At 49.0% G+C, this 27,989-nt stretch overlaps 1 protein-coding gene across 2 annotated transcripts in view; it reads left to right on the top strand.

The window, feature by feature from the left end:
* The window catches only part of LOC115089622 (phospholipase B1, membrane-associated-like), a 296,793-nt gene that overhangs the window by 258,712 nt on the left and 10,092 nt on the right, over positions 1 to 27,989 (top strand). For both annotated transcript variants that reach the window (XM_029597713.1, XM_029597714.1), the window contains exon 16: positions 17,637 to 17,708. In XM_029597713.1, the coding sequence (XP_029453573.1) occupies positions 17,637 to 17,708 (72 nt within the window). The remainder of the gene's footprint in view (positions 1 to 17,636; positions 17,709 to 27,989) is intronic.

The following is a 27,989-nucleotide window of genomic DNA, read 5'->3' as shown; positions in this document are numbered from 1 at the left end:
GGCCGAAAAAGAAAGGAGGTGGTCTACTCTTGGCAGCCAAGAAAAGACTCAACCTCAAACTCCAAACCACTCAACCGCCACCCAAAATTGAAATTGCACTATTTGCATCCAAATCCCTACAAATCTGCCTAGTCTACGCCCCCCCAGGCCTAATTGAAAAAGATCCCTCACCCATCACTGAATACTTCACCGTCAACATCAAAACAGACCTTCCTACCATTATTCTAGGGGATTTCAACCTCCATGTGGATACCCGCCCCACCACCCCCGCCTGTGAGACTCTACTGGACACCCTCAAAGCCCTAGATTTCAATCAAATCATCACCGAACCCACACACAAAGCAGGCCACACACTCGATCTAATATTTGTGAATTCTAAAATAACCATAGCCACCCCACCCGTAGTCACCCCAGTACCATGGTCCGACCATTTCCTCATTAATGCAACCCTTGAAACCAAACCCCTCACACCTTCCACACAAAAACACCATAAAACCATCTCTTTCCGTAAACACTGTAGTACGGAAGAGCTCACCCTAGCTTTCAACAAAATAGCTAACAACATCGATCTCACCAATCCAGACACCGCACTACACTCCTGGAACAATCTCACTACAACCATAGCCAATGAACTATGCCCCATTATCCACAAAGAAATACCCTTTACACAACGGAGAAAAGGAAACCTTGGTTCTCCGCCAAGTTAAAAACCTTGAAACAAGAACTAAGAGCCAAAGAACGCGCCTGGCGCAAACAACCATCGGCTTCACTTAAAGCCACCTATAACAACACTTTACACGCATACCGTCATGCAATTACCCAAGCCAAGCGTGATTTCCACGCGGCAAAGATCCACGACTACCAATTTAATGCAAACGCCTTATTCACATGTGTCTCAGAACTCACCAACCCCAATGCACCAACTCTCAACGATACTATCTCCAACAAAAAATGCGAAGAACTAGCCCTATACTTCAAGAATAAAATCGACAATATTCTACTCCGCTTCGCAGACAACACTACCCCCCTCCCCCCCATTCCCAATGACAAAAAGATCACCCTTAAAACATTTGACCTCACCACCAACATAGAAGTAGAAGCTATACTAAAAAAGATGAAACCATCCACACACTCTTCAGACACCATTCCTTCAAAAACCCTCCTCTCCATCACCCCCGCCATCACCAAACATATTAAGGACTTTATCAACTGCTCTATTACTGCAGGCAGTGTCCCAGACCCACTCAAACTGGCCATAGTCAAGCCCCTCCTAAAGAAACCCACCCTCGACCCCACAGACCCGGCCAATTACCGTCCAATTTCCAATCTCCCATTCTTATCTAAAGTACTAGAGAGGGTTATTAACAAACAACTAACGGAGTTTTTAGAAGACCACAATGTCCTCCACACTCAACAGTTCGGTTTCCGTAAAGACCGAAGCACCGAAACCTTACTACTAGCCATGACAGACACCATACTTAAAGGTATGGACCACGGAAACTCGTACCTACTCGCCCTACTAGACATCTCAGCTGCCTACGATACTGTCAACCATCAGATACTAATGACCCGCCTAACAGAAATAGGTATCGCCGACACAGCCCTCTCATGGCTCTCCTCCTACCTCACACACAGAGAGTATCTAGTAAAAATCGACAAGCACGAATCCTCACACATACCTATCACGCAGGGCGAACCCCAGGGATCATCTTTATCCTCCACCCTGTTTAATATTTATCTCATACCCCTATGCCACCTCCTCTCCAAACTAGGCCTGAAATTCTTCCTGTATGCAGATGACGTGCAGATTCTCATCCCGTTTCAGGGATCCATAAAAGAACCTCTGCAACGCTGGGAATCTTGCCTCGCCACCATAAGCGCCTCACTATCCGAACTCCATCTAGCTCTAAACTCATCAAAAACAGAATTACTCATCATCTCTAAGCAGCCTGAACGTTTCACTCTCCCCATGCGACAGAACACTCCTCAAAATACAACCACAGCCACCCCTCAGACCCAGTTTGTAAGAGATCTGGGCGTCTACATAGACCAACACCTAAGTTTCAAACCACACATCAAAAAGCTACTAAAGGGGGGTTTCTATAAACTTAACATCATAAAAAAACTCAAACCCCTCCTCCACACCCACGATTTCTACACAGTCGTACAGACCACAATGCTCACAAAACTAGACTATTGCAATTCCCTATTACTAGGACTCCCCGCCACCACCATCAAACCCCTCCAAATTCTACAAAACTCCATGGCTAGAATCATAACAGGCACACAAAAAAGGGAACACATCACCCCCATACTAAAAGACCTACATTGGTTACCCATCTCCTTCCGTTCACAATACAAAACCCTCACCATCCTTCACAATTCCCTACACAAACATAATCACACCTGGCTCGACGAAATGCCTCGTTACCGTTCATCCGACCGACCCACAAGAACAACCCATGCAGGTACTCTACACACCCCACCCCTAAAGGCAGCACATTCTACTCACACCAGAGAGAGAGCCTTCTCCGTCGCTGCCCCCACCCTCTGGAACTCCCTCCCCACCCTCCTACGCCAAGAGACATCCCTGCAAATTTTCAAGAAAGGAGTCAAAACATGGCTATTCCGACAGGCCTATCCCGACACAAACCAAATTTAATTTCTCCCCAGCCCCCACTGTTCGAATTTTCCCCACCCCATCCTATGTTTCCCCCGCTTCCCCCCACACCTCCCATGGATACCCTAGAAGAAACAACATCCCCCCTACGGCTTAATTTATTTTTTGATCATGATCGGTTAATGTGTCCTTTTGTAAGAAATAGTATTTTGTTCTAAGGTTACATTGTTATGGTTTTACTTTTATTTTATTCTTTGTACATTGTTTTGTTTTATTGTTTTATTGTATCACCCACCTGAGTTCTTTGTAAACCGGCATGATGTGCTGCACGAATGTCGGAAAATAAAAGTTAATAAATAAATAAATAAAAATAAATGAGTAGATAACGCCTAATGTGTATCCCAGGGTTCTGGGAAGGCTTGGCGGAACAGCCACGTTTTGAGTTTTTTCTTAAAAGTTAGCAGGCAAGGTTCCAGCCTAAGTTCTGCAGGGAGGTTGTTCCAGATGGCTGGGCCTGCTGTCGAAAATGCTCGGTCCCTAGATGCGATGAGTCGTGTGGCTTTAGTTGGAGGGGCTTGTAGCATTCCTTTGGATATTTCTCTCATTGGCCTGTTAGAAGTATGGAGTTTTAACGGAATTTCAAGGTCGAGATAAAGGAGATTATAGATGAATTTGTGTATTAATGTTAAAGATTTGTGAAGGACTCTGTAGTTGACTGGTAACCAGTGTAGATTTCGGAGGATGGGTGTAATATGATCACTCCGGTTGGTGCTTGTCAGGATTCTAGCTGCAGCATTCTGTATCATCTGGATCATCTGGATGATCAGTAATGGTCTCAGGGGGCCAATTTCGTGTGTCTTGGCCTTTACGGGTCAAGGCTGTCCTCGGAGCAGCCAAGGTAGAATAGTGTGGGATGAAGTGACGATAGTAGTTGAGAAATCTCAAGACGCGCTGGAGCGCTTTGAGGCCCACAGGTTGTGTCCAATCCCTGATTCCCTTTAGTTTGGCTAGATCCATAAAGAAGCCCTGCTGAGAGATTATATAGCCAAGAAAAGGTAGACTGGATTTCTCAAACAGGCATTTGTCCAATTTCACAAACAGATGGTTTTCACAAAGACGCTGGAGGATGGTTCATATGTTGGTGCGATGAGTGTCAAGGTCTTTGGAAAAGATGAGGATATCGTCCAGATAGGCCACTATTTTGGTGTACAGTAGGTCTTTGAAGATTTTGTTCATTCTTCATTGGAATACTGCGGATGCATTACAGAGGCCAAAGGGCATTACCAAGTATTCATAGTGCCCGTCCCGGGTGTTAAAGGCAGTTTAACAAATATCATTGGGACGAATTCTTACCAGGTTATACGCCCCATGTAAATCCAGCTTCATAAATATGGAGGCACCCTGGAGACGGTCAAATAATTCGGATATTAATGGCAAGGAATATTTATTCTTACGGGCGATGGCGTTGAGGCCGCCGTAGTCAATACACAGCCTAAGTGAACCGTCCTTCTTGGTCACAAAAAGGAATCCTGCCCCAGCGGGAAACGTGGATGGGAGAATGAATCCCTTCGCAAGATTTTCCTGGATATATTCTGTATTGCCTTTGTCTCGGGCAGAGACAGAGGGTAGGTGTGTCCATGAGGAGGTGTGGTTCCTGGAAGGAAGTCGATTTGACAATCAAACCTTCAGAGAGGCGGAAGGAGGTCGGCCTTTTGTTTAGAGAACACAAAGGCCGCATACGGAGCAGGTATGCCAGAAGATGTAGTAGCCAGAGGGACCCCACTCCACCAATTGCAACGAACCCCAGTTGAATTGGGGAGAATGCTTCTGTAGCCAGGGGAGTCCAAGTAGTATGGGATGGATAGATTTCTCCAATACTAGTAATTCAAGTTCCGTAGTGCGTAACTGGACGGGTTCCGTAGTCAAGGAAATTCGGCAGAGTAACGGCTCTCCATAGATAGAAGCAATGCATAGTGATGTGTCAAGCAAACAGGTATTTATACCCAAAAGCTGAACAAGGTCCTTGAGAATAAAATTACCTCCTGCTCCGGAGTCTACCAGAGCAAGAACCGGGAAGGATCGAGAATCCCAGATCAGAGTAACTTGTACAGATAACTGAGGGGCCAGAAAAGTTGCACCCAAGTTCAGGACCCCTACGGAACTCGGGCCAAGGAATTTCCCGGATGGTGGTCAGGATGGTGGCCAGGATGGTGGCCGGATGGTGGCCAGGAGCAGTTTGTCTCCGCTGGAGGTGCTCTTCCGGTGTCAGCCACCTACTACCCAACTGCATAGGCTCTTCCCTCTTGACCACTCTGGTATCACTGCAGAAAGCAGGGTTGGAAATGGGTGATGATTGGGAGCGTACCCACGTAGTTTTCTTGGGCATCCGACTCTCCTGGTGACGCTTTTGAAGATGATGGTCGATTCGGCCTGCCAAGCCTTTAAGGTCCTCCAAAGAGGAAGGGAGCTCCCATGCAGCCAGCTCATCTTTCAGCTGCAGGGAGAGTCCATCCAGGTAGATAGCACGGAGGCAGTCTTTCTGCCAAGCAAGCTCAGTAGCCAAAGTCCGAAACTCAATGGTTTAATCAAAGAGACTTCTTTGACCTTGTCAAAAGTGTAGTACGCTGGTGCTTGCCACAGCATGTTACCCAGGATCATCAAAAGTTCGTCTGAATACAGCCACAAATTGAGCCAGTTCTTTCAGCAAAGCGTTCGAGCGTTCCCACAGGGTAGAAGCCCAGGCCAGTGCCTTCCCTTCAAGGTGGAAAAGGATAAAGGTGACTTTAGTCAACTTGCCTGGAAGACTGAGGGCTATAGAGCAAATTGCATGTATCATTGGTTTATAAACCCACTGCAGAGTCTAGAGTTGCCATTGAAGAGCAGGGGCGCTGGAAGTGTCAACAAGCTCGAAGCATCGATGGAGGTGGCTGTGGATGAGGAGGAGCCAGAAGAGGAACTGGGTTATTTGAAATGGCATCAAGCCAGGCGAGAATACGAACCCTGAAAGAGGCCAGTGCCTCAAGGAACTGCTGCTGTTCTTGTACCTTAGAGGCCAGGCCTGGGATGGCCTGGAGGGCATGTAGCTCCAACGAATTCATGGCCTTTGCAACCTGTTGCGTTGGAGGTGGACACTTGGGCCAAGGTGGGGTTGAAGCAACCCGTTGGTAGGGACCTACGGGTCCCCACCATTGGCAGATGGAGTGGGCTGAAGATAGAGGCCGCTGGAGCTTCACCTATACCAGCCCTCATTCCCCGCGGGTTGAGCCTTTGGGTGCCGGGGCCGGCAGGACTTAGGTGGGCCTCGAGGTTGGTTCGTGAAGTAAGGCGGTTCAGCCCAGAGACAGCAGTCGATAGGTGGCATAGTCCTATGCTGGACTGGGTTCGGTACAGGAACTCAGGCACCAATGGACAGGAGGTAACTGGAGGAACCTGAGCAAAGAAAGGCCAAAGCCTTGTAAGTCTACGTCCAGGAAATAGGCTGGAGGAGGCGTCACCGACAGGTTGGAGTCAGAGCTGGCGGCAAGCGAGGACTGTGGCAAGTAATGGTCAACTCTGGACACGGAGTAATCTGTAGCGTAGTTGATCAAGGCAATGGTCAGGGCACAGAGAAGGCAGGCGTAGTCAATCAAGGCAATGGTCAGGGCACGAAGAAGGCAGGCATGGTCAAACATAGCAAAGGTCCGGGGTTGGAGATAGGCTGAAGAGTAGTCAAACATTGTGGAGGTCCGGGGTTGGAGACAAGCTGAAGAGTAGTCAAACGAAGCAGAGATTCGGGATTGGAAATAGGCTGTAGAGTAATCAAACAAAGCCGAGTCGAAATCCAGAAAGTCAGTCCAATACATAGACAGGGCAGGAACGAGGAAGACAGGAACCGGGAACCACAGGAGACAGGAACACAACGTAGAGATCATTCTCTATCAGCAACAAGTATGAGGAGTATGAGGAGAACTGTTACAAAGGCAACACTATGGAGCGAGGCCTGAGCTTATATACACTGAAGAGTCTGAGGACAGCATCTGGGGCTGCGGCCAGGTTCCCGCCGCGAGCTTTAAAAGAATCAACGATGCGTGCGCACCTAGGGAGGGATGTGGTGCCAAATGTCGGCGTCTCTCCACGGGCCATGCAGAGAGACCTGACAAGCTGGGACATTTTGACTGGCAATACTGGGGACCATGGCAGTGCTGGAGGCACCGGAGGCAACCCGAGGTCGGAGCTGAGGCACACTGCCGCCACTGAAGAGGAACCATGAGCTGGAGTCCATAGAAGAAGGTGAGAGGACCGCACCGCGGGTCTGCTGCGGGCGGCACGTGTAACACAATTCTCTTATGCAATTAGAGTTTGATAAATAGAGCACATGAGAGGTCATCTAGAGAATCAAAGGGAGACAGGGGATTCACTATCAATGCAGATTTGATTCTTAGTTTGGAACCACTCAGATTCTCCCTTTGTGACATCATTAAGCATTGTGCACGCTGCCCTACCATTGGGTAGTTCCTAAACAGACATGCATTTATTTATTTGTTACATTTATAATCCACAGTATCCTAACATTTCTGATCTATGCTGCTTACCGCATAAATTTACTGTTAACTGGGTGTAACAACTGTCATCTTTGTCATCACCCAATCAGGAGCCTTGCTCTCCCAGTGACTGTTTCCTACTGCCTCCATTAAACAATTTAAATATGGAAAACTAAATCATTGAACAAATGCAGTAAGGTTTCTGTGGGATAGCTGAGTATCTTTTATAGGCTGGAGGCAGGAACGATGCTGACTCCAGGCTTTCTTCTTGCAGCTTGTAATTTTATTGCACTTAACATATAAGAACGGAGACTGCCTACCTTCCAGAAGTGTTCTTGCATCATAGCTTCCACCAGAGAAGGTTCAGGAGCTGGCTTCTCCTGGAGACACGGGGCCTCTTGATCCGAACCCTGCTCCGCCTCTTATTCTTATTCTGTCCAGCATGTTTCCATCCACAGAGCTCTCTTCCTCTATGGGGTTTTAAGGTGGACCAGGCCTGTAGCCTGGGCCCGCACAGATTAAAGATTGGTAGTAGGACCACTCCTTTATATACCCTCCCCCTCAGCTGAAACCCGTTAGGCTGAGCATCATTACTCACCCTGGATCTCATCCAGGGAAGAGACTCTGCTCCTAAATACCCTCCTTCTGGCTTTCCCCCCAACTAGACTGTGGGTCAGGGTTAAGAGTTCATGCTCAACCCCTCTCCTTAGGGTTACCCCAAATGCCACCATTACTACTGCCAACTACACCCTTCACCCAGGGTCCATCCTCAGTCCTTCAAAGTAGTCTTTTTTATTCCCTGATCCACGTCCTGGGTGTTCCTGTGGTGGCTTCCATTCATTTTCCACTTTTATTATAGCATCTTCTGACTCCTTTGCACAGATTTAATCTGTACCATCGCTGTCTGGCCATTCTGCAGTGATTGTCTCTGGGTACTCTACAGCAGCTCCTTTGGGCCTCTCTGTAGCACTTTCCTCTGATCTCCCTGCAGTGCCTCCATCTTGCCTGTCTGCAGCATCTCTCTTGGGCCACTCTGCATCACCTCTCCAACTCCACCATGGTGCTTTCCTTGGGCTATTCTGCAGCACCTCTTTGGCCACCCTGCAGAGTATCTCTCAGCCACTCTGCTGTGCCTCTCTCTGCTTCCTGCAAAATGCTGCCTTCCTTAGGACAGTCTGTGCTGCTTCCAACAAACCACTCTATTCTGCCTCTTTCAAGGAAGTCTGGGATGCCTCCTTTAGGGTGGTCTGTAAACCTTCACTATGAGCTCTTTTGCACCCCAGTCTCAGTCATTGAAAATTCATTCAACTGAGTTCTTTTCTGTTTTCTTGCACTCTTCTGTGCCTGCACTTGTGCCTCAGGCTTTTTTTTTTTTTGCCACCTATTCCAGCAGTGTTTTCACTAGTTCCATGACAGGTTTTTCTGTCACACTATCCATAGGCTCCTCTCTGACTCCACCACATTTACTGCTTTTAACTTCCTCTGAGGTTTTGTCCATCTGAAGGGTAAAGCACAAATCAAGTGATTCATAGAACTGCTGCACTTTCTCTGTTTCTTGGTTTACTTTTGACAGACTGGCAGATAGGAGCACCCAGCTTGCTTCCTGTTCTTTCAAGGCATGATCCCAGGAAACCTGAAGCTGTTCAGGGGTCTCTTGCATTTGCCTCTGTCCTTCCAGGAGGATTTTAATCACTGTTTCTATTTCTTGCTCAGTCATTCATTCCATAGCCAAGACTGGCTTTCTTGAACACTAGTGCAAAGTAGCTAGCTTGCTGTTGAATGGCCACGCCCTGTTCACTCACACCCACACTCTGATAGCTTTACTTTTTTTCTCTGAGGAGAAGGCAAACAAAAGAAAAAAACCCCTGCTTGTCCAGCAACTAACTTACAGGGAGATACAGAAAAAGTCGCCGGAGAGCGGGCGAGCGCCCGCTCTCCCAGCATGCGCACAAGCCACTTTCCTGGGCGCGCGATTCAGGAGGGTGGCCTATGCAAATTAGGGCCCATGGTAAAAAGAGGCGCTAGAGACACTAGTGCATCCCTAGCACCTTTTTTTGGACAGGAGAAGAAAATTATTCCTTACCTGCTAATTTTCGTTCCTGTAGTACCATGGATCATTCCAGACGGTGGGTTATGTCCCCCGTCCAGCAGATGGAGTCAGAACCAAAAATTCCCAGGGGAGTCCTATATAGCCACGCCTCCCCTGCCTCAATCCTCAGTAACTGGACTAGCAAAGCCAAGACGAGAAGAGACAGAACCAGAGGGATCAATTAATCTCAAAATATAGAGAAATAACAGCTGTAAGTGACAGCAAATAACTTGTACTTAAAATTGTAACGGAGAACTTGCAAACAGAACTGTGTTCAAGACACCAACTCGCAGTAACTAGAGATACAGAGTGAAAATATTGTGAAGACAGGAAAGCAGGGATGGCCCACAAAGAACCCCCAAGCAAGGGAGGGGTCTGGAATGATCCATGGTACTACAGGAATGAAAATTAGCAGGTAAGGAATAATTTTCTTTTCCCTGTACGTACCAGGATCATTCCAGACGGTGGGATGTACCAAAGCTTCCCCATCATGGGTGGGTCGCGGATAGCCCTGCCCGTATGACCCTGTCTCCAAGCTGACCGTGAGACGGCGCGTGGACGTCTAGCCGATAATGTCTTGCGAAAGTGTGGAGCGACTTCCATGTGGCCGCCCTACAGATTTTCTGAGAAGAAACTGCAGAACTTTCCGCCCACGACGTCGCCTGAGCGTGGAGAGAATGCGCCTTAACAGCTAAAGGTGGAGACTTACCCACTCCGATGTACGCAGCTATAATCGCTCCCTTCAGCCAGCGAGCGATTGATTGTTTGGATGCCATGCAACCCTTCCTGGGCCCTGACCAAAGTACAAACAAATGGTCGGAGAGTCGAAAATCATTGGTGACCTCTAAATAATGTATCAAGGAACGTCGAACATCCAGCCGACGCAGGTCAGACGAATCAGAGGATACAAATGACGGAAGCTCTATCGATTGGTTGAGATGGAAAGCCGAGACCACCTTCGGCAGAAAAGATGGAACTGTCCACAGGGATACTCCCCCTGGCGTGAAACAAAGGTATGGCTCCCGACATGATAGAGCTTGTAGTTCAGAGATCTGACATGCTGAGCTGATCGCCACCAGGAAGATGGTCTTAAGGGTGACATCCTTGAGTGTGGCCGAACTCAGAGGCTCAAAAGGCGGTGCACTTAGAGCCCGGAGTACCAAATTGAGATTCCAAGAAGGACAAGGTGGTCTAATTGGAGGCTTCAAGTGTTTTACCCCCTTTAGAAAACGTAGGATATCCGGATGTGAGGCCAGGAGCCCCCTGTCGTTACTACGTAGGAAGGCTCCCAACGCCGCCACCTGCACACGAAGAGAATTATAGGCAAGGCCCAAATCCAGACCAGCCTGTAGGAAGGAAAGCACATGCATCACCAAGGCCTGCATTGGTAGAATTGATTTTGACTCGCACCATTCGTCAAAAACCTTCCATACTCTGACATAAGTAACCGATGTGGATGTCTTCCTAGCTTTCAGGAGCGTCAAGATGACAGATTCTGGATATCCGCTCCGTCTCAATTGACGCCTCTCAAAAGCCAAGCCGCGAGACAGAAGCGATCTGCCTTCTTGAAAAATATTGGTCCTTGGCGAAGAAGACATGGTAGATGACTGAGCCGAAGAGGGCCCTCCACTGCCAGATTGAGAAGATCTGCAAACCATGGTCAACGAGGCCACTCTGGTGCAACTAGGATCACCGGACCTTGATGCGTCTCTATCCGTCGGATAACCTTGCCCACTAGAGGCCACGGAGGAAAGACATACAGGAGACACTGTCGAGGCCAGGGAAGAACCAGCTCGTCGACTCCTTCCGCGCCACGCTCTCGCCTGCGGCTGAAGAACCGGGCGGCCTTTACATTTGTCGCGGTTGCCATTAGATCCACATGGGGTCTCCCCCAATGCTGTACTATCCTTCGCATTGCGTCCTCCGAGAGTTCCCACTCTCCGGGATCCAGGTGTTGTCGACTGAGAAAATCTGCCTGAACGTTGTCCACGCCCGCTATGTGCGAAGCCGCTAGATGCTGTAAGTGTAGCTCCGCCCATGTCATCAACTCGTCAGTCTCCAATGAGACTAGATGGCTTCTGGTGCCCCCCTGGCGATTGATGTACGCCACGGTGGTCGCATTGTCCGAAAGAATCCGAACCGCTCGACTGCCTACCAGTGGGTAGAACCCCTGCAGCGCTAGACGGACTGCTCTGGTCTCCAGCCGATTGATGGGCCAAGTTGACTGTTCCATCGTCCATCGGCCTTGGAGAGACCTGTCCTGACAGACCGCCCCCCAGCCGGTGAGACTGGCATCCATGGTGACGACCACCCAATCCAGGTTCTGTAGAGACACTCCCTGAGCTAATTGTTGAGGATCCAGCCACCACTGTAGGCTGAGCAAGACAACATCCGGGATGGGCAGTACTGCCTGAAAATCTCTCGACACTGGGTTCCATCGTGAAAGCAGAGACCTCTGGAGAGGCCTGAGATGAGCGAAGGCCCACGGTACCAAATCGATGGTTGAGGCCATGGTTCCCAGTACCTGCAGATAGTCCCACGCCGTGGGAGCAACTAGTGCCATGAACCTTGTTACCTGAGCACGCAGAGCCCGAGCCCTGTCCGGGTGCAGGAACACCTTTGCCCGGCTGGTGTTGAAGTGGGCTCCCAGAAAATCCAACGATTGGGATGGAATCAGTTTGCTTTTTGAGAAGTTGACAATCCATCCCAGGGATTGAAGAAGTTGCACCACTCTGTCGACTACCTGGCAGCCTTGCGCCCATGACTTTGCTCGAATTAGCCAGTCGTCTAGGTAGGGGTGTACTAGGATACCTTCCCGGCGCAGTGTCGCCGCTACCACTACCATGATCTTGGTGAAAACCCGTGGAGCCGTAGCCAGACCAAAAGGGAGAGCACGAAATTGAAAATGTTGCCCCAAGATCTTGAAGCGTAGGAAGCGCTGATGGTAGTGATGGATCGGGATGTGTAGGTATGCTTCTGTAAGGTCTCCAACGAGGCCAAGAATTCTCCCGGATGTACAGCTGCTAACACTGACCTGAGCGTTTCCATGCGGAACCGAGGCACTCTGAGAGACTTGTTGACCGTCTTGAGATCCAGGATAGGGCGAAAGGTACCCTCCTTCTTGGGAACCACGAAGTAGATCGAATAATGGCCTCGTCCCAGTTCGGAGGCAGCGACCGGGACTATCGCCCCCAGTTGTAGCAGACGGTCCAGAGTCTGCCGAACCGCCAATTGTTTGACGCGGGAACCGCAAGGAGAAAACAGAAAACGGTCTCGGGGCTCGTGTACAAAATCTAAGGCGTAGCCTTGCCTTAAGATGTCCAGCACCCATTGATCCGACGTAATTTGGACCCACTCTTTGTAGAAAAGAGCAAGGCGACCCCCCAGATGAGGGATCCCCTCGTGGGTCCCTCTGGCATCATTGTGAAGCTTTCGAGGAGAAACCTGCTCCCTGTGTATCCTTACCGTGGCGGCGCCCACGAAAGGACCGGTTCCAGGTGTGTGATCGTGTAGAAGGTGCCCGTGGTGTCTGCTGTCTCGTGGGACGTGACCTCCGTTGGTTCCTGTACCTGTTCCTGGAGGAATAAAAAGATCTAGAAGAACGTGGACGATCTTCTGGCAGCTTGTGCACCGCATTCTCGTTAAGAGATTTGATGATCTGATCCAAATCTTCTCCAAACAGACACCTACCCTTAAAAGGAAGGGAACTCAGGCGTGTCTTGGACGAAGCATCTGCCGACCAGTTGCGTAGCCACAAAAGTCGGCGAGCGGACACCGCCGCCACCATGGACCGAGCTAGGACCCTTAACAGATCATAAAAAGCATCAGCTCCATAGGCGACCACCGCTTCAAGTCTATCAGCCTGAAGAGCCTCTGCCTGTGGCAGAGCTTGAGATGTGAGAAGCTGTTGCACCCAACGCAGAGCTGCACACTGTGCTAGGAAACTGCAGATAGCAGCCCTCATCCCCAACGCTAAGACCTCGAAGATACGCTTGAGGTGCACCTCAAGCTTGCGATCCTGGACATCCTTCAACGCCATCCCACCCGTAACCGGGATGGTGGTATACTTCGTGACCGTGGATACCGCCGAATCAACCGCAGGAACTTTAAGGATCTCCAGGAAATCCGTAGGCAGAGGGTATAACTTTTCCATCGCTTGACTGACCCGAAGATTGGCCTCAGGCGTATCCCATTCCCTTGAAATCAATTGTAAGATGCTATGATGAGTGGGAAAAGCTTTCGCTAGGGGCGGTAAGCCCGCTAGCAGAGGATCACCCTTTTTGAGCTTCGGATCAGGAGCCACAGGATCCGGAGGAGGGTCAATGTCCATTTCTTGCAGGATGTAAGGGATGAGTTCATCCAATTCCGCTGCCTGAAAAATGCGGAGGACCCTCGGGTCTTCTCCCTCTACCTGGGCCGCCAGGGAGGGGTCGTCCGCATCTGGGTCCTGCAATGAATCCCCCGCCGGCTGCTGCGGTGGCGCTGGGGTCACGGAGGGGGGCCGAGAGGGCACCATACCCCCTGTAGGCAAAGGAGCCCTCCCCAAGGAAGGGTCCCCCCCGAAGATGGGACAAGCAGGTCAATTTGGGGGGAGGGGGTCCCCACTCCCCAAGGCTCGAATCCCTGCTCCGTAAAAAAGCCTTGTGCATCAACACGACGAATTCTGGAGAAAAAGCTGTGACTGCCGATGGGGGACCCCCCAGGCATCTTCCCCTTGCCTGCCCTGCTCCACTGTGCTCAAAAACCCCATGCTGTGCGAGGAAATCTGGAGCGGTGGCTCTATGTCCTCCTCAGAAAGAGCTGCGTCCGAGTCAGCCAACAAAATGGCCACCGTTCCCGCGCTGAGGGGGAACGGGGCTTGACGCTTCCTGCCGGCGCGGCCCGACTCTCCTCCGAGCTGCCCACAAGGTGAGCTGTAATCCCCCTCAGGAAAAGCAGTAGAAAGTCCCTCCGTGGGCTGCTGACCCCCTTGACGAGTTCCGGAGCTGAGCGGCGATTTCTGCATCGAGGCAGGGGGGAGGGGGAGGGGCGGCTGCGGCGCACGGCGAAAATTGAAGCGCTGAAGAGAAACAAACTATCTGGCCTCCAGACCCCTCACCGACCTAAAGAAACCGTCGGGGAAATGCCGTCCCGACGGTGGGCAGCCCCGGGGAATGGGTCGTCGCGGGGCTGCAGGCCGAGAATCCAATCACTCCCCGAGGGGGAGGAGGGAAAAGGAAAAGCTCCGGGGCTAGGGGGAGTGGTCGGCCCTACCGACGTCCACCCCTCACAAACTCCTGTCCCTACCGGCGGCTGAAAGAAAAAAAATAAAACCAACACTTACCGCAACCAAGCAGGGAAGGGAAACAAAAGAAAAGAGAGAGAGAGAAATAAAATGACAGGCAAAAACACAGCCTGTCAGCAAGCTCGTAGCTGTAGACAGCGTCTCTCGTTGAACGAAGCGGTCCTGTCAGAAAACTTACAGGACCCAGCTCGCTGCAAACTACCCTCTCTATTAAAACTTTCCTTTTTTTTTTTAATTGATCCCTCAGAGAAAAATAGCCTTAAAGAAGTGCTGGGGACCACCGTGTCCCCTGCTCACATCTGCTGGAGTCAGAACTATACTGAGGATTGAGGCAGGGGAGGAGTGGCTATATAGGACCTCCCCTGGGAATTTTTGGTTCTGACTCCATCTGCTGGACAGGGGATATAACCCACCGTCTGGAATGATCCTGGTACGTACAGGGAACGATGGCTGTCAATGAGTTTGACAGCCGACACTCAATTTTGCCGGCATCGGTTCTCAAACCCGCTGATATTTATTTATTTTATTTATTTATTTTTTGGTTTTTATATACCGGAAGTTCCTGTATACAATACATATCACTCCGGTTCACAATTAACAGAGATAACTATCGCCGGGAAGGCGGTTTACATGGAACATACATGGAACATGGAACATATCGAATAAAGTGAACGGATAATCTATAATAAAGTACAATCTAATTTGAAACAACTGAAATCAACTTAGAAAATAACTTGGAACATATAACTGAAGCAAGATGAACATTACATTATTGCTGCAAGACAAGGCTGGATGTTTGTTCATCTTGCTTTTAGCTCTCTGGGAAAGCTTGATGGAAGAGCCAAGTCTTGAGTTTCGCCTTGAAAGTAATGTGGCATGGTTCAAGGCGGAGGTCCGGTGGTAGTGAGTTCCAGAGAGATGGGCCCACTGTGGATAGAGCACGTTTCCTCAGGGTAGATTTTGCAGGTTGTGTGATCATTCTGTTCTGGTATGCCCTTCTGGTTGGTTTGTTAGAAGAGTGTAGTTGAAGCTGGAAAGTTAAGTTGAGTGGGGAGATGTTATGAAGTGCCTTGTGAATCATCATGCAGGTCTTGAACTGAATCCTATATTTGATGGGAAGCCAGTGGAGATGTTGGAGGATCGGGGTGATATGGTCCCTTTTTTTGGCATTGGTAAGGATTCTTGCAGTGGCATTCAGTACCATCTGGAGTGGTTTGGTAGTGTATGCTGGAAGGCCCTGCAGGAGTGAATTACAGTAATCTAATTTAGTGAGAATGATGGCCTGGAGTACTGTGCGGAAATCCCTATAGAGTAGAAGGGGCTTTAGTTTCTTCAGCACTTGTAATTTAAAGAAGCATTCTTTTGTAGTGTTATTTATGAATTTGTTGAGGCTGAGTCTGTTGTCTAGTAGTATTCCCAGATCTCTGACTTGAGGTGCGGTGGAGTATCCTAAGGCCACAGGTTCGGAAATCAGACGCCGGCAAATTGAGCATCCGGTTTTCGACCCGGGAGCCGCGGGCCGATTTTAAATTTATTAATATTTTAAAAATTATTTTTAACTTTTGGGACCTCCGACTTAATATAGCCATGATATTAAGTTGGAGGGAGCAGTTTTTACTGCTTTTCTGTGCACTTTCCCGGTGCCGGCAGACATTAGCGCCTACTTTTGGGTAGGCGCTAATTTCTGAAAGTAAAATGTGTGGCTTGGCTGCACATTTTACTTTCTGTATCGCGCGGGAATGACTAATAGGGCCATCAACATGCATATGCATGTTGCGGGCGCTATTAGTCTCGGGGGGGGGATGAACGCGCGTTTTCAATGCGCTATTACCCCTTACTGAATAAGGGGTAAAGGTAGAGCGTCGAAAATGCGCGTCCAAATGTGGGTTAACAGTGCGCTCCATCAGAGCGCACTGTACTGTATCAGCCTGTTACTCACTTAAGCAAGCAGAGCTTCTCTTCTTACTTGCACACAAACTTTTACAGCCAATTTTTCCTTCAGGCCCCAAAAAATAGCTTTCTGGATTAAAGAAAAAAATGTAAGCTATTTGCCTTTATTGCTTCTCCCTGTGCCATGGTCTTTTAAAGTCCTCAGTGCTCTGTGCATAGCCAGCAGCACTGCTTCTGCCTCAAACGTCTTTGGGCAAGTAACAAACACCACACTTTTTATTTCTTCGCTATTTTCTTTTCCTCTTCTGGAGATTTGGGTTTCTTCCTTTGCAGACGTGTAGTCCAGAAATTCCCAAACTGGCACCATATGTAGGATAGCTAAGTAACTTTCATAGGCTGGAGGCAGGAACGAAACTGATTCCAGCCTTTTCACCTTGAATTTTAACCTTATTACAATTATCAACATACAATAACAGGAGACTTCCTAACTTCCAGCAGTGTATTTGCACCATAACTTCGCCCAAAGTGGGTACAGGAGCTGGCTTCTCCTGAAGATGTGGGGATTCTTGATGCCAGCTGGACTCTGCCTCTTATTCTGTCCATCAGGCTCCCACCCACATTGCTCTCTGTCCCTCTATGGGATTTTAAGGTAGACCAGACATCTTGCTTGATCCGGCACAGATTAAGGAGGGCCACTACTTTACAGCTTCATTTCACAGTGCTCAGAGAGTTAAGCCAATCCTAAACCAAAAACCTGATTTCCACCATGAAACCTTCACTCAGGAGATCCTATGGTTTCAAATGGAAGAGGGACAGATTAGATGAACCATTTTGATCTTTATCTGGAAGGATTCACACAAGCATTTCAAATGATTCACTAAGTACTTAGAATTAATTTTTTGTTTCCTGCATGCTCTATAGTAGCTATGACTGACACTAGCTGGAACAGATTTAGATTTATTAGGTTGCTTTATTCCACTTTGCAGATGATCATTTAATGTGCCTTATATTTAAATGTTCTCATGTGAACCAGAACTGGATTGGTTGCTTCATGTGTACCAAACTGTTTCTGGAAACTTTATTGGCCTGGACCAGAACACTTCAATCAAAGTAGAACCCAAACTGAAGCCAAATCCAAAACTATAATGGCTTGACTCTCTGATGTCGATTTTTTAAAATGTGACTGTTTTTCGGTTACATATGTTTGATATGGTGTTTTGTGATATGTTCTAGTTCCAGAGCGAAGGTGAAAAGGCTGAAGTTAAGACATTTTCTGAACCACTCAAGCTGATCTGTCCCTCAAAGGTACAATAAGAATTATTTATCCAGCGGCACCACTATATACAGTATTGCACTAGAGAACATACATGGTTTTAATGCTCCACCTTTTCACTTAGAGGGTAACTTTCAAAACTTCTTTGTGGTCATTTACATGTGTATATGGGTGCATGCGAAGTTGCTACTGTATTTTATAACCTGTGCAGAAATGATATTCGCAGGTTATAAAATACAAGTACATATGAGCATTCAAATTTGCACGTATGAAAAACTCGAGCCACACAAGTTTGGACTTATTCAGATAAAAGCTTATTTATCCAGCTAAGTAGATGCATGTTGCCAGATAAATCCAAAAAGTGCTACTTAGACAGACAAGTATTGCTTTTCAAACTTATCAGTCCATGTAGGCCCGCTTCTACTTAGCTGAATGAATTGGCATTTATCCAGATAAGTGTGGCTACTTTATCCACATAAGTTCAAATTTGTCCATCTAAATAGCAAGAAAGACACTATTTAGCCAAAGAAGTTGAAAATTAGCTGGATAAGTGTGCACAATTCATATATCCCCATATTTGTACTTCAGATTGTAAAAGAATACATGAGTAGATTTTGCTCACATTAACTTGACGCTTCTACTACCCCCCTTAAGTTGTCTTCTACACGCGCAAGTCAAGAAATTTTATAACATGTGCGCGGCAATTAAATAATCAGTTTTACCAATATGTCTACCTGTTTGCCCAGACCACCTGCAGCTCGTGAAGACCCTCCTGGTTTTTCATCTTGAAGTCCTCCCATTGCACCCAGACCCTCTACCCAGTCGTTCTTTCACTTTTATGATGTTTACAATCACTTACACCAGATATTGAACAGGAGTAAATATATATGCAAGTAAAAGACTTTATTTCTGCAGATCATTTTGGCAGGTTTTTAAAGCAGCAACTTATTAGCGTAAATGTTAGACTCGCCCTGGAACACCCCTGGCATGCCCATTTTTACATGCTTTTTTTTTTACAAACTTTGCCACTTTTAAAATATGAGTTGTGTGCAATCGGCCCATTTACTTGCATATATGGGCCCTTTTATACAAGCCACTCTTTTAAAATTCACCTACAAATGTGTATGAGGCAGAAACATTACAAATGCATCTAAAATCTTGTACTTGATAGAATTAACCAGCAGCCAAGTCTATCTGGCAGGATGCAAGTTCTGTAATAACTAGGAGGCCGATGCAATACAGTACACTCAGCCAAGCGCACTGTATAACCCGCAGTCAGATGCGGGATAAATAGGCGCTAATCCACCCCCTAATGCAATAGGGGGATTAGCGCCTATTTAACGTGCGACCGACGCGGAGTGAATGAGATAGCATTCATCATATGCAAATGCATGTAAATGAGGCTATTACTCATTCACTCCAAAAGCAAAAAGATAAATGTGCATCTCAGATGCACATTTATTGCTCAGACATTAACACCTGCCTGGAGCAGGCATTAATAGTTGAGCGCATTGAAAAGAAGTACAGAAAAGCAGAAAAAACTGCTTTTCTGAACTTCTTTTTTAAAATACAAAAAATAAAATAAAATAACTCAGCAGAGCGCCGAGTTATGAAGACCGTAGCCGGCGGTTTTCATAACTGGCTGTCTGCCAGTAATGAAAATGGTGTCCTTTTCACTACTGGCAGACAGGCAGGTTATGACAGTCAGGTTATGAAAACCGAAGCCAAGTTTACCGGCGTTGGTCTTCATAACCGGCACCCACGGCGGGTCGCATTAGCAAGGAGGCGCTAAGGTTGTCCAAGCGACCCTAGCGCCTCTTTCCTAGTGCAACCCCCTAATTTACATATTGCATGGCGCCCTCCTTGCGGTTGCCATGCATGCGTTAAGAAAGCAGGCGCTGAAAAGTCAGCGTGGTGCTTATGTAGCTGGGTCTTTCTGGCAGGTTAGGCAGAGAACCTAGGAATCCAGATGCTCAGGTAACAGCCATGCTGGAATGGGTAGATTTGCTAACTTTGGAAAGAAAAATTGGCCCACCTTCCTCCTCCAAACATCATCTGCCCCTCTTTTCCACAATCAATCCTCCCCCACTCAACCTTCTGATCTTCATAGCCTCCCTCTACCCACAGACTCTTTCTTCTCTACCAATTTTCCCCCACCGCTTTAAACCTGAAGCAGAGACTGATTCTACACCCAGTTGTGGCAGTGATGGCTGTAACAGACTGTAGAGGCTCGTGGGTATAGGTCAGCCAGAGCACATGCTACACAAGACGGGTTCTAGGGCTTGGGAGGATAGTTTGTGGAAAGGGATGGGGAGGAGGTTTTCCTGTGGTGGAGGCCGGTGGTTGACAAAATACCAACAATTATATTGCTTTAAAGATCCTGTGGTTGCCAGCCAATACCATCTGGTTGAAAGTCCTAAGTAAGGACAATTATATAGATGATTGTAAAGCTTTGCAGTTTGACATTAGAAAGATGGGCTGAACTAACTAGGGGATCTTGAATGCTCATTAGGGATGTACAGAAGAAAAAAATTTCTTTTGTTTCATCCATTCCTTTTATGGGACCTCAAATTAATTTCTTTAGTTTCAAAACGAAAAAAAGATACAGTATTTGTTTATTTGTTTGATTTGTTTTTCCTTTTATTTATTTACAATTATTTATTAATCACTGTCCTGATCAAATCTTCGAAAGCAATTTACAACAAAATTAAAATCAACTTCAAAGGATAACATCATAAAATATTAAACTCAATGGGGGAAGCATTGCAGCCTATATTGGGCTCTAGAATTGGTGTTTCTCAACAACTCTCATGGAACTTATGGGAAGAAATCATCAGAAGGGAGAAAGAACTCCAAGGTACCCAGACTCTGGCAAAATGGCACCAAAAGTGGCATGAATTGCCTAAGGCTCCATGAAAAGGCAAAGGGGTACCAGCATTGGCAGGAGTTTGTCACGGTCCGCACTGCTTTAAAAGTCTGTTGGGGCTGGAGGGTCTTCACCTAACGACTTCCGCCGTGCCCCATGAGTTGAGCCCTAGGGTTCAGGTGACTGCCAGGACTTCTGGTGTTAATAGGGACCAAGCTGGGCTGAGTGCAAGGCTGGAAAACAGAACAGACAGGTAGCTGAAGACAGAAGCATGTAAGCAGGATCCAAAGCCAACAAGTTTCCATAAGGGATGAAACTGAGACTCGGGCTTGGCAATGAAGCACGATGATTCTCCAGAGATCAACAGCTTAACCAATAGCATTTCCGTGAGGCAGACACCAGATGAGTCGTTGGACCAGCAAAGGTATTCCTTATACACTGCAGCCTATTAGGGCACATCTATTGCTGGTCCAATAAGGAATCAGTGTGGGTTGGTCTCCCTGTCTTTTCTTCTTCTGAACTTTACTAGGAGAGCTTTGCAGTTTGAGTCCCTGTGGCTCTGTTGTCAGAACTTCTGATTCTAAACTCCTGAGACCATGGGTTTGAATTCTACTGCCCTTGACAGAGTTCTTCAGGGCAGCATCAGAGAAGCAAAGAAGAAAGGCAGTGTGAGAAGAACACCCCAAGGCTCCAAAAATGGGCACCAGCAACAGTGGTATGAACCGATAGCATTTCCGTGAGGCAGACACAAGAGGCAAAGTGGCTTTAGTATCCTGAGGCACCATGAAGGGGAAACAAAGCAGAAAAAGTGGCAGGTAAAAGCCCCAGGCACTGATAAAGGGGCAAAGCAGCCCCCCCAGACTGACAAGAACAACTCAAGGTATAAGTTCTGGGGTATGACAGCAAGGCACAATGGATTAAAGAACTCTAATTTGTAAAGTCTGGAATTGGCAGCAAAGCTTAGTGGCACAAAAAACCCAAGATGTAACATGCAAGGCAGAGTGGCATTGGAAATTCCAGTCATTCAGTTGAATATTCAAAAAATACAATCACCCTATTGGTTTAAACATACTGCTGTTATAGTAAATGTTAAATTATTGAGTATAGAAACATAGAAATGATGGCAGAAGAAGACCAAACGGCCCATCCAGTCTGCCCAGCAAGCTTCGTACTTTTTTTTTTCTCATACTTATCTGTTACTCTTGGCTCTTAGTAACCTTTTGGTTCTATTTCCCTTCCACCCCACCATTAATGCAGAGAGCAGTGATGGAGCTGCATCTAAGTGAAATATCTAGCTTAATTAGTTAGGGGTAGTAACCGCCGCAATAAGCAAGCTACACCCATGCTTATTTGTTTACCCAGACTATGTAATTCAGTCCTTGTTGGTTGTTGTCTGTATATAGATCCACTTTTCTTCATTCCCCCTGCCGTTGAAGCAGAGAGCTATGCTGGATATGCGTGAAGTATCAGTCTTTCTCCCCTGCAGTTGAAGCAGAGAGCTATGCTGGATATGCATTGAAAGTGAAGTATAGGAAAATTAGTTCTTACCTGCTAATTTTCGTTCCTGTAGTACCACGGATCAGTCCAGACTGTGGGTTGAGCCTCCTTTCCAGCAGGTGGAGACAGACTAAAACTTGAAGGATGCCCTATATAAGGACAGAGCCTATCCTCTAACCCTTCAGTATAACGTATGTCAAAGCAGAAAGCAAGTAACCAAAAAGCTCAATGGAGCAACTATAGAAAAAATGTAAGAAACATGGTCTAACTACCCACTCTTGCATATTCTTGGCATGAGAACAACCAAGGCTTCTGGTGTTTTTGCTCAGTATTTTTGTACAAAAATGAGATGGTAGACTGTGTAGAACTGCAAGAAAAAAACAGCTTCGAGAGGACAGAAAAAGACAAACAGGGAAGGGCGTCTGGACTGATCCGTGGTACTACAGGAACGAAAATTAACAGGTAAGAACTAATTTTCCTTTCCCTGTACGTACCCGGATCAGTCCAGACTGATGGGATGTACCAAAGCTTCCCTAAAACGGGTGGGACCAAGGCAGTCCCGCTCGAAGCACTTGTAGCCCAAAAGAACCGAAGGAGAAGTTACACATCCAGGTGATAGTGTTGAGCAAAAAGAGATAAGGACGCCCAAGTATGAACAGTGGAAAACGTCCACGGAGAGAAGAAGTGAATGTTCGCTCAAAAGGGAGCTCTAGAACGCAAAGAAGGAGTCGGAAGACCCTCGGGGAACCGCCAGGCTAAGACAAAGAGCAACCTAAAAGATCACTTCCTACAACCAGCGCACTAACGTGGACACAGAAGCCAGCTTACCCCGATAGGACCCACTCCAGGGAACAGGAAGATAGACCAATGCGCGAAGGCCATTGCAGACCAGGAAATAGTGCAAGAGAACTCGTATGGCAGCGAGGAAACGGAGAGCCGTAAGGCTTCATGAGAATGGGGACCGTCACCAGTCGCAGGAAAAATACAGAGAGTTCTGCCGACCGAAAGACAAAGAAGTTAGATGAAGCTTCACCAAAAAGGAAGGGCCCGTACGAGGGCTACCCTGGAGTCGGAAGATCGCAAAAAGGGTCCCGACAGGACAGTGCTTGGATCAGACGAGCAGAGGAGAGAAGACCAGGAAACAGTCTTAAGCGTAAGGGCCTGCAAGGTGAAGCGACAGAGAGGGTCGAACAGAGCCGAATAGAGGGATCCGAACAACCAAATTAAAAGATTACGACGGACAAGTTGGCGAGAAGGGGAGCATAGATGCCTGACGCCCGTGAGGGTCCAAAACGCAATCAGGTGGCCGCTCAGGGACGACCTGCCACTCGGTCCAGGAGAGAGCCGAGGGGGAGACTTGTACGTGCCGAGAACGAAAGGAAAGACCCTCGGAGAGGCTGCCTCGGAGAAGAAGACTAACGAAATCGGTGCGGAGTACGCCGAGAACCAGACTCCGCACAAACCCACTGAGGCACGTTCTAAAGGCGCACGTACGTCAGGGAGTCGACTGATTCCGGGTCCGAAGCAAGGCGAAGACGGCCTCCTCTGAAAAATCCTCGCACTGGAGACATTGCCATCCAAAAAGGCAAGGCGCTAGGCAAGCGTGAACGACCTGGTTGAAAAAAATACAGATCCCTGACTAGGGAGCCAAGCAAGAAGGTGCCGCCACAGAGGTCCGACCGTCGCTGGGTGGAGAAAAACCGCGAGCCAAGGCCAGAACGGCCCCTCGCTACCAGAACCATGGAACTCCGGCGGAGAACTATCCATCCGAGAACTTTCCTGACCAGAGACACTGGGGGGGGGGGGGGGGGGGGAATAGAAAAAGACATACCGCCGGCCAAGGGAGAGCCACGCAACTACGCCTGCCTAGTCGTGGTCCTACCAGTGGAAGAACGAAATTTACCATGGTACAGAGAAAAGTCGCCATGAGACCCAGGTGGGAGGGAACCACCTGTCGATGAAAGGACTATGGTTGAGCGAAAGCGTTCCCTATCCCCGGGATCTAGCAACTGACGACGGAGGAAGAAACCTGAACATTCCCCTGGCCCGCGGAGTGGGAGGCCGCCGGGCACTGTAGGTGTCGCTTTGCCCAGGCAAAGAGAAGGCTCGTGTCCAGGGCCACCCACGGACTGCGAGCGCCACCTGGGCGATAGAGGCAAACCACGGTGGTGGAGTTGTCGGGCAAGACCCGTAGCGCCTTGCCGCGTATGAGAGGAAGAAACTCCAGAAGAGCTAGGAACATCGCCCGAGCCTCTGTAACGTGCCAGCAAGACGGAGACGCTGGCCAGGTCCCCTGGGCATACTGGGAGGGGCAGACCACACCCCAGCCCGAAAGACTGACATCCGTGGGTACTATCGACCACTAGAGAACTTGGAGGGGTAGGCCCGGTAGCAAAGGAAGAAGGGGGAATCTACCCCTGTAAGACGGCGACAGTAGAGCCCAAGGACGGGAGAACTGTGTGAAACTGTTCCACCAGTGGCGCCAACGGGACAGCAAAGTTATCTAGAACAGTCGTATTGGAGCAAGGGCCCAAGGAACTAAGTCGATGGTAGGAGTCGAAAAGCCCAAGATCTACAGGCAGTCACAAGCCATCAAAGAAGGAAGCAAGGGCAGACTCTGAAAACGGCCGAATGACTTGAGGACCCACGCACGAGGCAAGAAGACCTTGCCTACCCGGGTGTCGAAGTGGATGCTCAGGTACTCTAACTCCGTGGAGGGCTGAAGATTGCTCGAAGGGAAATACAGGATCCACCCCAGGGACGCAAAGAGAGCTAGCACGCGATGCACCAATCGCCGACAAAGAACCACCGCCTTGGTCCAGACGCGCCAGATGCCTAGATAAGAGTAGACGAGAAGTGCTACCCAGCGGAGAGCTGCTGCCATCAACACCTAGACATTGGTGAAGATGCAAGGTTCCGTCGCGAGACCAAAAGGAGCGCCCAGAACTCGAAGTCCCAGCAGAGGACGCGAACACGAAAGGACTATGGCAGCCACGATGAAACGGAAAAGGGAATATGCCACTGTGAGAAACGAGAGGGACGAGGATTGTCCCGGGGCAGGACAGCACGAGTATGCGGAGAAGCGGGAATTGACTGCCCGGGTGACCCTTGTGAGGTCTAAGAGTGAATGAAGAAAATAGGATAGTGGCCTGCAGGAAGTACGTTGGCTGGGACCGGGGCCTCCGCGTCCAGACACAGGAGCTTGGTGGGGGTTTGCTCCACCATATGCCGCAGGGACCGAGCACCCGGGGAAACAGAAAAAGATTGCGACAAACTCAAGAAAGGTGAAGACGTACCCGTGTCTGAGAATGTCGAGGGCCTCCTGGTCCGACCGGATCCGAACCCAGACCGCGGAGAGGAGGGAAAAACAACCGCCGCAGAGGGGAACCGATGAATGAAGCAAAGACATTCCGGAGAATGTGCAGGCGTAAGGATGGAGCGTGTGGGCGAACCATCGCGAAAGGGATGGCACCCAAAAGAACGCAGCGACAGGAACTGTGATCGAGAAAGAGAACCCCCCTGAGGAGTCATCATGCCTGCGTGGGGTGTACCAACTATGGCCCCGAAAGCGTGGACTAGAGGGTATAGAGGACCAGGATGGTTTTGGACAGGCCACCGGGAGCTGATGGCCCCTACCGTTCCCTAAGGAATGTAGAGATTACTTACCTGATAATCTCCTTTTCCTTAGTGTATGCAGATGGACTCAGAACAAGTGGGTATAGTGTGCTCGTGCTAGCAGTTGGAGACGGATCTGACATCAGCATGGGTTCATATACCCCCACAGGAAGTGAAGCAATTAGTAATCTTCCTTGCAAAAGCTGTTATGGATATATGTGTACTGACCAATCAAGTAATTAATGAAACAGGATTCCCCTGACCGATTGAAAGTAGCTGGAGACCGCCAGCGTTCCCAACCGGAAGGCGTCGACACCTGGTAGAGTGGACGCTCTCGTGCAAGAAATGACATGCCTTACCTTGAAGTGATGAAACCCATGTATACTGGCAGCTGGGCGGGATGGTGAGTCCATCTGAATACACTAAGGAAAAGGAGATTATCAGGTAAGTAATCTCTACATTTCCTAGCATGTAGCAGATGGACTCAGAACAAGTGGGATGTACAAAAGCTACTCCCGGACTGGGTGGGAGGCTGCCTGAGGACCGCGTAGGACTGCCCTCGCAAAAGCTGTGTCCTCCCTGGCCTGGACATCCAGACGGTAAACTCTGGAGAAGGTGTGGAGGGAGGACCATGTCGCCGCCTTCTCTGCGGGCGACAGCATCCTAGATTCTGCCCAAGAGGCCGCCTGCGCTCTGGTAGAATGAGCCTTGACCTGCAGAGGCGGTGACTTCCCGGACTCTACGCAGGCCGCTCTGATAACTTCTTTGATCCAGCAGGCGATTGTGGGCCGAGAGGCCGCTTCCCCTTGTTTCTTCCCGCTGTGAAGGATGAACAGATGGTCCGTCTTTCGTACTGCTTCTGTCATTTCCAGGTATCTGGGCAGCAATCTGCCGATGTCGAGATGGCGTAGCAAACGCCCTTCTTCCGACTTCTTCAAACCCACCATGGTTGGCAAGGATATGGTTTGGTTGAGGTGAAATTGTGAGACTACTTTGGGTAAGAAGGAAGGAACCGTGCGAAGATGGATAGCCTCTGGAGTGAGCCTGAGAAAGGGATCACGGCAGGACAGCGCTTGTAGCTCTGAGATGCGGCGTGCTGAACACACTGCCAGCAAGAACACCATCTTCAAAGTTAGAGAACGGAGAGACAGGCCCCGGAGGGGTCTGAAGGTGGATCCCGCGAGGAAATCCAAAACTATGTTGAGGTTCCACAGGGGCACTGGTCACTTCAGTGGCGGACGAATGTGCTTGCCTCCTTTCAGGAAGCGGGAAACATCTGGGTGCGTGGCAATGGTCTTGCCATCCCTCCTGGGACCGTAGCAAGACAGCGCGGCCACCTGAACCTTGATGGAGCTTAGGGAGAGACCCTTCTGAAGCCCATCCTGCAGGAAATCCAGAACAATAGGGATTGTGGTCGCATGTGGATTGGTGCCATGAGTGTCGCACCAGGCTTCAAATACTCTCCAGATCCTTATGTAGGTGAGGGATGTGGAAAACTTGAGAGCTCGGAGGAGTGTATATATCACCGGCTCCGAGTAACCTCTTTTCTTCAGTCTAGCCCTCTCAATGGCCAGACCGTAAGAGAGAATTGAGCCGGATCCTCGTGGAGGATGGGACCTTGCCGTAGCAGATCCCTGAGAGGAGGCAGGGGAAGGGGCTCCCCTGTCAGTAGTCTTCTCATATCCGCGTACCAGGGTCTTCTTGGCCAGTCTATTGCCACTAGAAGAACTAGGCCTCTGTGCCTCTGAATCTTGTGTATAAGGGCGCCCAGCAGGGGCCACGGCGGAAAGGCGTATAACAGGGTCCCTGGAGGCCATGGTTGAACCAGGGCGTCGATCCCATGAGAGAATGGATCTCGCTTGCGGCTGAAGTATCTGGGTACTTGAGTATTCGACCTGTCCGCTAATAGGTCCATGTCCGGAGTCCCCCACTGATCCACAATCATCTGGAAGGCTGTGGGGACAGCTGCCATTCTCCCAGATTTAGGCTTTCCCTGCTGAGGAAGTCTGCCGTGGTGTTGTCCCTTCCGGCAATGTGGACGCGGAGGTGTCCTGGAGATTCGCCTCTGCCCAAGCCATCAGCGGGGCTATCTCTAGGGACACCTGTTGGCTTCTGGTTCCGCCCTGTCGGTTGATGTATGCCACTGTGGTGGCGTTGTCGGACATCACTCTGACTGCTCTGTTCCGCAGTCTGTGAGCAAATCGCAGGCAGGCTAACCGGACTGCCCGTGCCTCTAGGTGGTTGATGTTCCACCCCGACTCTTCTCTGTTCCACCGCCCTTGGGCGGTAAGCTCTTCGCAGTGTGCTCCCCATCCGCTCAGGCTGGCATCTGTGG

The sequence above is a fragment of the Rhinatrema bivittatum genome, chromosome 4 (assembly GCF_901001135.1).
Source record: "Rhinatrema bivittatum chromosome 4, aRhiBiv1.1, whole genome shotgun sequence".
Taxonomy (NCBI): domain Eukaryota; kingdom Metazoa; phylum Chordata; class Amphibia; order Gymnophiona; family Rhinatrematidae; genus Rhinatrema; species Rhinatrema bivittatum.
Note: the sequence above shows the minus strand (reverse complement) of the source record. Positions and strands in the feature narration are given on the sequence as shown.